The following is an 11,456-nucleotide window of genomic DNA, read 5'->3' on the forward strand; positions in this document are numbered from 1 at the left end:
ACCGTCCATTTTTTGTAAACAATTTTTGATGGGGTTAGAGGTTTTGGAATGGGCTAATTTTTGAAAAATGTTTTGCCAAAATGTTTGTGAAAATGTTTGTTGTTGAACATTTCCACATATATATATATATATATATATATATATATAATATATATATATATATATATATATTATATATATATAGGGAAATGTTCAGCACCCTAAGCTTTACCACACACTTTAACAAACGTTTTTTTTCCTACATGGGTTAGAAGTTTTGGAATGGGCTGATTTTTGGTGAGGATGATCTCTATGATTAGAAGATCATCCTCCCCAAAAATCAGCACATTCCAAAATGTTTAGCCCCATGTTTACAAGTTGAAAAATCGTGGACCATCCATTTTTTGTAAACCATTTTTGAGGGGGTTAGAAGTTTTGGAATGAGCTGTCCTCACCAAAAATCAGCCCATTCCAAAACTTCTAACCCATGTAGGACAAATCACGTTTGTTAAATTATGTGGTAAAGCTTAGGGTGCTGAACGGGACCCATATATATATATATATATATATATATATATATATATATATAATATATATATATATGGGGCGGTTCAAGGGCCATATGTGAAAACATATGAAAAAACAATGGTTTTTCAAAATATGGGTTAGAGGTTTTGGATTGAGCTGATTTTTAGCAAGGATGGTCACTATGATGAGAAGATCATCTTCACAAAAAATCAGCTCAATCAAAAACTTCTAAATCCATTAAAAGTGATTTACAAATTATTGACAAAAAATCACGGTCCACATTCTAAATCACTTTTAATGGGGTTAGAAGTTTTAGATTTGACTGATTTTTTTTTCCAAATGATCTTCCCATCTATGTGCTACGCTTATAAAAGTTCCTGGGAGGAGTTCTTCTGCTTCCTTTTGGTTGTTCATCTTGACACAGCTGTTCCTGTTTGAAAAATCCAACCATGATGTTAAAGAGCTATTTTTTTTTTCCTGTTAGCGGACGAGCCAAAACCTAGGGGTTTAATACAATGCTCCAGAGTGCACCAAGCCATCGGCATATACACTGAAGAGTGACGTCTACAATTTTGGGGTGGTTATGCTGGAGCTTTTGACGGGTCGGATGCCTCTTGACAGGTGCATCAAAGATTCAGCTTTAACTTAGCCTATCTATTCCAACACTTAAAATCTGATTAGTGTTGATGCTTCCTTTTCCTTTTCAGTTCAAAACCAAGAACTGAGCAGTCTCTAGTCCGGTGGGCCACACCACTGCTTCATGATATCGATGCATTGGCAAAGATGGTGGATCCTGCTCTACGCGGGCTTTACCCACCCAAGTCACTATCTCGATTTGCTGATGTCATTGCTCTGTGTGTCCAGGTAGGAAATGCTCCACCATTTGGGTACATTGTCTCCTATTATTCTTGACTCGTAACCATCTCTTACTAGAGGGGATATGGCCCTCAAAAGGTCTTGTAAATAAGCAGTTGGTGAACAAATCTTGGATATTACCTCTTTTCCTTGAGAACAATATTTTTTAGGAAAGATTTTTGAAGCTTCCCTGGAGGTCTTCATTGTCACAATCTGTAGTACCCAGGTACAACTGGGACACAGTCCAGGTATGTCATAGACAGTGTTGGACATGGGTATGCCATCCAATTACAAGTGTCCGAATAATAGTCACAATTCTGCGCCTTAAGCTGGGATTTTAGAATTTGTATATATATAAGAATAATGCTGAAGTGACCTCAGGCTGGAACCTCATATCGCACTTCTTGACTTGGAAGTGTATAGGAACCATAGATGCCTTTTCATCGAGATACGAGTGAAATAGCATCTATGGATCTTATCCACTTTCACGCCAAGAAGTGTGATATGAGGTTCCAAATTGAGGTCACTCCAGCACGACTCTATATATATTTTTATCTTTTGTAATTCCTTTTCTTCTTTTTTCTATTAGTCCGAGCAAGAATTCCGGCCGCCAATGTCAGAGGTGGTGCAGGCGCTCGTACGGTTGGTTCAGTGCTCAAGTATGAATAAGAGAGAAGACCTCAATGCATCACGAAGGACAGATGACTCTGACCACTCAGACTATTATTGAAGAGATGGTTTTTATTTTTGAGTATTTTATATGTACATGAAAATATATATAAAAGGGAGAATCACATTTTTTTATTTTTCTTTTCATCTTTCTCATTGTTTTTCTGTTAGTTAGGGATAGATATCTAATAATTTGTAAGAAAATTCAGAATTACTCTCAATTGTAGAGTTCTTATCTTCTTTACATTTGTTGGCCTAATGTTTTTGAATTTTTTCTTTTTCTTTTTTGGATGGTTATCGGGGGTTTTAACTAGTGGAACCCCAGCAGACAGAATATATTAAAAGAAAAGGAAGTTACAATCTCAGCTAGTCCATCCTCCCTGAGGATTAATGAAGTAACAACTCATTATAGCTTTTATTACATGAATGTACAAAGGTGCTTTAGGAGATCTGCAGCTCCTTTGGTTTCTCTTATTTACTCCCTTATGTGCACCACCGGGAGGTGTAGCAGTCCCATTGAATGGATTGAATGGACGACAAAGAAGCAGCAACAAACCTCAATCATCAAGCAATCCCTTCCTCGATAGAATTTACACTATGTTTGGATTGAGAGAAGTGGAGAGAAGGGAAATTCATTAAAAGAAGAGAAGAGAAACTCAGTTTCCCTTAAAAATTGGGATAGCTTTGAATTTTTAAAATGCCTTAAAAGAGATCAAGGGCAGAGTTTCTAATTATAAATTTTTTGAAAAAGGTTTCTCTCCAAATCTCTCCACTTTTTAAGAGAGAAAACTTCCTTCTTTTTTTTTTTTTTTTCCTTTTCTCTCTCTCCACTTTTTGATTAGACCCGAGTCTAATCAATTCCAAAAAAAGGGATCCGGAATCAGGGTATTTAGTTCCGGTTCGGTTAAATGGGTACCCATTGACACCCCTACCCTGTGCTTTCAAAATGATGACATACACCTTGACTTCGGTCTTCCATGAGAGATTAACCTAAAATAAATAAAATGCCCATATGTTTCAAATATAATTTTGGAACCATATTCGGTTGAAATAAATACTATGATCGTGATTCTATTTGCATAATCATAAGATTGTGACTCTGGTCATAATCACTTTTCAAACTTAATCTAGACCATGAAAGTCCACGTGATTATGATTCTGGTCATAATCATTTGGCCCAATGTTAAAGTCCACATGGCCCCAATGAGGACCTCGGTTTGGGCTCTATATGGTAACGTGATGTTGTACCTTGACATCCAATTTTCATAATCATATGAGCGGAAAGAAAGAAATATTCATTGAGTTCTAAGAGTCGTCTCAAGGTAACATGACTTTTTATGATTTAAAATAAATTAAAAGACAAGCGAATGAAAAATGTAGTCGAAATTAAGACGATAGTGAAGAGATTATTTTCAAAATTTATTACATATACGTCCTATACGAAAAACAATATTTTTAGTTTAGACTAAGTTTTGGAGAAAGAGTATCATATTGAAATGATAAGCGTTGTAGCGTGCACGGAGTCATAGATGCTTTTTCCTTGATATTTGAGTGAAGAGCATCTATGGTTTCGTACACACTGAATTTTTTTTGAAGAATCATCTTGCTTCAACATTTATCCTCTCCCTTAGATGACACATGATGTATCTGTCAACAACAAATTTCATAAAATCTATCTCGAGATTCATGAAATAAGATCGTAAATGATTTTATATTGATTTTGATGAAAAAAATAAAGATACAGATCTCAGTGTTTTTCTTTGATTAACAGTCAAGTAAAAAAATAGTAAAAGATACGTGTGTAACTTTATTCTCTCTAGGCTTCAAGCGTGATCGATTGAGAAGGTTGTTTTGACGGTGATTTTGTTTGTGCTTGAATTTTTGTAGTGGTTTTTATAGATTTTTTTTCTCTTCAGGCTTCGTGCTTTATTGACTAAGAAAGATTTCTTGACTTTCAGAGAAGGGATTTAGACTTAATCTTCTCTTTAATTGGAGTCCGAATATCTTGAAGAACTTTGCTTCTTCTTTAGAGGAAAGCTTCAAGGTTTCCAATATGCCACCATCTTAATTGGATTTTACATAACCGATTTAAATGATATTTGATTACTGATCCAACCCATTTTAATGAACTTTGAATTTAATCATGGGTCAACTCGTTTATTGGGTGTATGAACCCAATACTTAATGCGGATCACTTAGATTTGTTGAATCATGAGTTTTATCTGCGAAAATCCAAACCCAATTTATAAGAGGCTTGCCTTCAATCAATGGACTCTATTTGCATGTGGGGCCCATTAATAATTTTGAGGGGTTTTCTTGTTATTTATGAAAATTGTATAGACATTTATAAAATTTTGATGCCTACGGTATCCAATGATGTATCCCAAATTTTAACAAAAATAGGGACATGAAATGAAAATGAGAAGGATTTTTCCAAAATTTTGAAGCAACTTGGCCGCTTCAAAGTAGGACTTCTTGCACGCCACCATGTCAAAACAATGTTAAACTACGAAAGAAGTAATCCATAGAAAGATTTGGTGCCACACTAAATTATCTGGTTAACAAGATAATTCGTGTGTATTTTTCAATCTAATATAAAATAATGTTTTGTAATTCTTAATCCCCTTTTAAAGAGAGATTCTATTGACAAACCAACTTTTGTTAACAACACCCCAATTCATATGTAAATGACTAAAGAATAAACACATATTTTGGAGTGCTGTTAGTAAAAGTTGGTGTGTCAATAGAAACCATCTTTTAAAATAATGGAAACTTCTAGTGTCTATTGGCCATGATTATCCAATCAAATCTCATTAGATGTCTTAATTAAGCTCTAATGGCTATAGATGAGATTTAAATTATAATTATAAAGTATATTTTACTTCTATTTTAAATTTAATACAAAAAATATACATTTAATAGTTTAGGAAAAAATAGTGCCCACATCCACGGGTGCAATCCCAAAACTTTCACAGGGAGAGATTACCAGGATTCCATTACTTATTAACTCTTAGTACTTACATGAATATTGAAGGCCATCATTGCTGATCCTCTTACAATTGATATTTTTTTAAATATTTTTTATGTATTTATCTTAGAGAGCTACTATTATCACACCAACTTTTACTAATGCCACACCAATTCTTATATAAATCATCAATAATTACACCTAGTTGGTGTGGCATTAGTAACAATTGGTGTGGCAATAGCAACTCTGTTATCTTACCTGCAATGAGATTTGGCTTTGTCTCAATCTTATCTTGCTCCACTTTATCGACAATTTGACAACTCATCCTCTTGTTTGTAGATTAGATTTGGTTTAAAGAAAAAGATAAAAAGTACTTTTTAGAGTTAGACCTTAAGTTTAAAAATGGACGGCGTATGAATTTTTAGATTTAAAATTTAAATTCAACGGTGAAAAAATCTTATTTTATTTTATTTTATTTTAATTATGTTTTTTTGAGAATTCATAAAAATTCATGCTTTATATACATGTGGCACCTGGTGTTGTATTTGAGCGCTTCGTTTACATGTGGTTCGTAGAGGTAAATGAATTTTCGGTACATATAAGATGATCCACCCAAATTGAATAATGGTGCCATCGAGGTCCAAACAATTTGATAATTTTTTTTTCAAATATTAATGCAACTATTAAAATGTTACTTTCATCTATTTATGAAAGTTTGCTAATTTGTAATAAGAAAGACACTTTTTGAAGCATTAAATAATTTCACAATGAAAATACAAACATTAAACATTAATAAAGAGTGAGTTTAACATTGATAATCATTTGAATCAAATTAATTATCACCATATCTTTTTCAGAAATGTTCAATCAATACATTTCAAAGTGCATGGTAAGTATCTTTATTTTTAAAAATGTTGATGTCGAGTAAGGAATTGTTGAAATCGATCCATTTCATTTATCACCGTCTCGACGTTTAGGACGCGTGTTTAATTAGAACCGACAAAATTCACAGTTCCTTCATCTTTGACAATCATCTTGTGCATTATGATGCACACGAACATAATATCATTTGTAATAGGAGGAAAAATTTAATTTCTCCATTTCATAAGTTTAATATAATCATTTTTTGAGCCTATGTTAGTGAAAAATGTTTTTTTGTAAATTATTTATCACAATGCTAATTAAGAAATTGGGGTGCCAATTGAAATTCTTTTTTTTTTTTCCTCTTAATTGAAGTATAATAAATAAAAATTGGATTGCTATATTTTTATTTTACATTTTTTTGTGTGTGTTTGAATAGTATTTTAAAGTAATGAATAGTGATTTCAAGGTGGAACCCAGTATAGAAAAGTGACTAGGAGCCTTTATTTTAAAGAAGATGCTTAGGGTGTGTTTGATTGCATGGAAAGTCATTTTCCATAGAATTTGAAATCCATGACAAAATTGAAGTGGAAAATGAGTAGGGTGGAAACATCAAATTCCATTGTTTGACTGCATTTAAAAAATATCAAGGAAAAAAAAACACAGAGAGAGAGAGAGCAGGGTTAGGACGGAGGGAGGATGAGGGTGGTCGTAGATGGCATTGATGACGACTATGGCGATTGTGATTGTGTGGTGATATTGGGGAAGAAAAGGGGAGGATGTAGTGGTGGCGACGACGATGGAGGTGAGGTGAGAAGAGAGAGAGAGAGAGAATGTGACTGGCAATGGTGACGACGACGGTGGTGATGGTAATGACGATAACAATGAGGTTGAGTGTGATGGTGGTGGTAGGGAAGAAGAAAAAGAAGATATTTTTGGGATGAGAAATTTAGATGAATCTTGATATTTTTGAGAACATGGAGGTATCATGTTCACATGTCATGAAAAGATGAGCATTACTCCAAAATTTTGAAATGAATTGACTATATTGACGTAGGGTAAGGTGAAGACAACCATAAAAAAAATATTTGGTTATTTAAACCCTATTGCGTCAGTGCAATTTTATTATGCAAAGAGTTGGAGGAAGAGTCATGTAAGCCTTCTTTCAACAGAACATTAACGAGAGTAATACTGAAGTAACATTAAAATGTACATCAATTGTACATTTTGATGTGGTGGTTCACACATAACCATAGATGCTTTTCAACGAGATACAAGTGAAAAAATTGAAAATTTCATTGCAAAGTAGTACATTACATTGAAGGGGAACAAATGGACGATTATTGGACATAGGAAGAAAGAAATTGCAAATTTCATTGCAAAAGCAGTATATTCCATCGAGTGGGAGCAAATGACCGATGGTTCATGGTATATATGTTTCTTTGTCTAACCAATGAATGATTAATCCTATAATTTACACTTTTGACTTGTTGCATTTTGCATAAATAAAAAGTTTACATGAAATTGATATTTGTTCATAAAGGTATGAAAAGTGGGGAATTTGTTTTATCTATGGCATTCTTTGCAGTAGGGGAGACTATCAGCTGTTGGAAAGAACTACTGCACTAGCCCAATTGTCCATAAAGCAACTGAATTTTTTTGCTATCAAATCAACAATCATCTGGTGGTTGGGGAGATAATTATCTTTCAAGCCTTACAAAGTTAACACAAAATAAAATTTTATTCGTTTTTTGGATTGTGACAAGTAAAAACAATACATACGAACACACTTCAATATCATAATACATGATTTTAGAAAGAGTGGAATGTAGAAACAAGATTCCTTTAACAAATTAACCTCATCAATTTGAATATTATGATGGATCCCACATCAAGATTTGCTCGATAACAAACTTGATGAAGTAAGGTTTGATGGGTAACAAACTTCATAAAGTAAATTATCCGAAACAAGAGTTTTTGTAATAAAAATGCAAAATTACTTGTAAAAAATCTTATGTTTGAAGAGAGAGAAAGAGATTTTTTATACTCACAGCTCCCCAATTGTTTGACATGTGGTTAAGAAGACAAAATTAAAAAGAAAGAAAATTTGTCTCACCGACGCATAATTAAAAAAATGAAATTTTATGATAGCATCACCTAACTTTTAAGTCTTACAATTAAAATTTTGGGCAGAGGACGTTCATTGTAAGCATTAAATGCACCTAAACCAGCACTATGACATGTGGTTTTTTAGGAGGTATCATAAATAATGATAAATAATAGAGATGCCACGTGTCATAGTTCAAAGAGGATTCCATCAAAATTTTGAAGCAGGCTGCCCGCATCAAAGTCTGACTCCAAAAATATCGCCAAGTGCTTGTTCCCCACTTGTATCAAATACATTTTAACATGTCCGCAAATACTCAGATTAAGAAGGCACATCCATATTTGGTGGTCCACGTCAGGTACGCTGTCTTTAGGTCGGCAGCTCTTTGAAAGAGAAGCCCATTAATTATGTCGATCCGAATCTTATACCCGAAATTTACGCTAATAATGGAGTGGCATTAAAATATACATTGTGAGAGACATTTATGATGTAGATGCGTATTTAACTCGATGAAAAATATTTATGATTCTGATACATCCACGTCAAAAATGTCCATCACAATGTACATTTCAATGTTACTCCAACACGACTCTAAATATAGATATATATATATATGAATAATGCTAAAGTGACCTTAAGATTGTATCTAGTATCACACTTTCTTGATATGAAAGTGTGTAGAAATCATAAATGCTTTTCATTGTGATACAAGTGAAAACCTATCTATGGTTCCAACATACTTCCACGTTAGGAAAGTGAGATGTGAGGTACAATCTTTATATATATAGAGAGCCGTTGGATATTTGGTAGATGGACGATACAGATTGAAAATGAAGCGTTAGAAATCATGTGCGGCATCAATTACTTAAAATTATTGTCTAATTACAGATACATCCCTCAAAAATTGTAAAGACCTCCCTACTTGCTGTTTGCATTTCGAACCTCTCTCTTTTTACAAGTCCCTCTCTCTTTCTCTCTCGTTGGAACTCTTTCTTTCTCTACAACTCCCTCTCTCTCTCTCTCTCTTTTTCTCGTTGTAACACACACACACACACACTCTCTCTCTCTCTCTCTCATATTCTTTTGTTGGAGGTATGTACGGCTTTGCCGTTGATGGTTGTCGTGGATCGTTGACAGACGAGGAGTTATTGTGCAAAGACATCTCTCTCTAACCTCTCTCTAAGATCTTCGAAGAATCGATTGATTGAAGTTGTGATGGATCAATAATATAATGACGATTGATTAATGGATCAAAATCCTCTTCACCACGACTGATCCCATTGACGAGGATAGTTTTTCCTTTAAGAGAGACAACGTAGCGTGAATCGTTGTTGTAGAAGTAGAGTCTGGGAGATTGAGCTTAACCTCAACCTCCATATCTGATTTGGGGTTTTAGGGGTTAGTTTAAGAGAGACCAATGCTTTGGGATTTTGGTTGGATGAGGTTTTGATCTTACATGGGCTTTAATGGGGAGTGAAGATACGTGATTTTCGATTAGGAGTACTACATCTACGAAGGTTTGGAGTTGCCACCATTCATATTGTAAGTAGGTGTGAATGGTCACCAAGAATGTGCATTTTTTGAAATAACGCCATTTTTGACGTTTAGTATATATATACCGTATACACATTAAGCTACAACGTGTTTTATCTTATATGGGTAAAAAGATTCGGAATGGGCTGATTTTTTGTAAGGATGATCTCTATGGTGAGGGGATCATCCTTGCAAAAATCAGCCCATTCCAAAACTTCTAACCCCATCAAAGGTGATTTACAAAAAAATGGATTGTCTAGAATTCTTGAACTTGTAAACATGGGGTTAAAAGTTTTAGAATGGACAGATTTTTTGTAAGGATGATCTCCTTACCATAGAAACCATCCTAAAAAAAAATCAGCCCATTCCAAACCTTTTTGCCCATATAAGACAAAACACATTGTAGTTTTATGTGTCTACGGATCGTGACCATATATATATAGGGTCAGGTTCAAGGGACATCTAAGAAACCATATGTAAAAACAATGTAATATTTATAAAATTTTAAAATATGGGTTAGAAATTTTGGATTGAGCATATTTTTTGTGAGGATGATCTCTATGATGGGAAGATCATCCAAAAAAAAAAAATTAGTCCAATCTGAAACTTCTAACCCCATTAAAAGTGATTTAGAATGTGGACCGTCGATTTTTTGTCAATTTTTTTCAATAATTTGTAAATCACTTTTGATGGATTTAGAAATTTCAAATTGAGCTGATTTTTTGTGAGGATGATCTTCTCATCATAGTGACCATCATTGCAAAAAATCAGCTCAATCCAAAACCTCTAACCCATATTTTGAAAAACCATTGTTTTTTCATATGTTTTTACATATGGCCCTTGAACCGCCCCCATATATATATATATATATATATATATATATATATATATATATATATATATATGGGTAGCATTCAATGGCCAACAGTTTGGCAAACACATTTTTCAAAACATGGGTTAGAGGTCTTGGAATGGGCTGATTTTTGGTGATGATGATCTCCTCACCGTAGAGATCATCCTCACCAAAAATCAGCCCATTCCAAGACCTCTAACCCATGTTTTGAAAAAGTGTTTGCCAAACTGTTGGCCATTGAACGGGACCCTATATATATATATATATATATATATATATATATATATATATATATAGGATTAGGATCCGTGTAGACACAAATCTATTCATATATCAACAACATGTTTTGTCTTATGTGGGCTAAAAGTTTCTAATTGAGCTAATTTTTGGTGAGGATGATCTCTATGACGAGGAGATCATCCCCACAAAAAATCAGTTAATTCTACAACTTCTAACCCCATATTTATGAGTTAAAGAAATGTGGACCGTCCATTTTTTGTAAATCACTTTTGACGAGGCTTAAAATTTTGGATTGAGTTGATTTTTGGTGAGGATGATCTCCTCATCCTCACCAAAAATCAGCTCAATTCGAAACTTTTAGCCACTAGGATAAAACACGTTGTAGATATGGGTAAGGATTCGTAGACACATAAAGCTACTCATAAAGCTACAACGTTTTTATCTTATATGGGCAAAAAGATTTGGAATGGGCTGATTTTTTTGTGAGGATGATCTCTATGGTGAGGGGATCATCCTTGCAAAAAATCAGCCCATTTCAAAACTTCTAACCCATGTACGACAAAACATGTTGGGCAAATTGTTGGGTAAAAGGTTGGGTGCCGAACGGGACCCATATATAAAAGCTTCTCTCTTTGGTTGTGTGTATTTGATTTGAAGGTAAATGATAAAATTTCAATGACTTCTCTCGCAAGTAACCAAATGTTTTAGAATCTAGTTGAGTTGAATATATGATTTTACATTTTTTTTATACATAATTTTGAAGAGTCATATGGGTTGTTTTAAGTATCCATCTTTATTTCATAATAGTTTTGGAATACCGTGCCCTATATTTAACCAAAGAAAATTAAAAAGAAGGAAAATTT

General features: G+C 33.8%; 1 protein-coding gene across 1 annotated transcript; it reads left to right on the top strand.

Annotated features, from left to right (window-relative positions):
* Positions 1 to 866: 866 nt before the first annotated feature.
* Positions 867 to 2,277, top strand: LOC147381315 (protein STRUBBELIG-RECEPTOR FAMILY 5-like). The gene is made up of 3 exons (XM_086430595.1): positions 867 to 1,128; positions 1,215 to 1,371; positions 1,952 to 2,277. Exons 1-3 carry the CDS (start codon positions 1,091 to 1,093, stop codon positions 2,090 to 2,092), a joined length of 336 nt encoding a protein of 111 aa, XP_086286721.1. The 5' UTR covers positions 867 to 1,090; the 3' UTR covers positions 2,093 to 2,277.
* Positions 2,278 to 11,456: the final 9,179 nt, after the last annotated feature.

This window comes from Akebia trifoliata, unplaced genomic scaffold (genome assembly GCF_017979445.1).
Source record: "Akebia trifoliata isolate Shusen 1 unplaced genomic scaffold, ASM1797944v1 Contig00577, whole genome shotgun sequence".
Lineage (NCBI taxonomy): Eukaryota > Viridiplantae > Streptophyta > Magnoliopsida > Ranunculales > Lardizabalaceae > Akebia > Akebia trifoliata.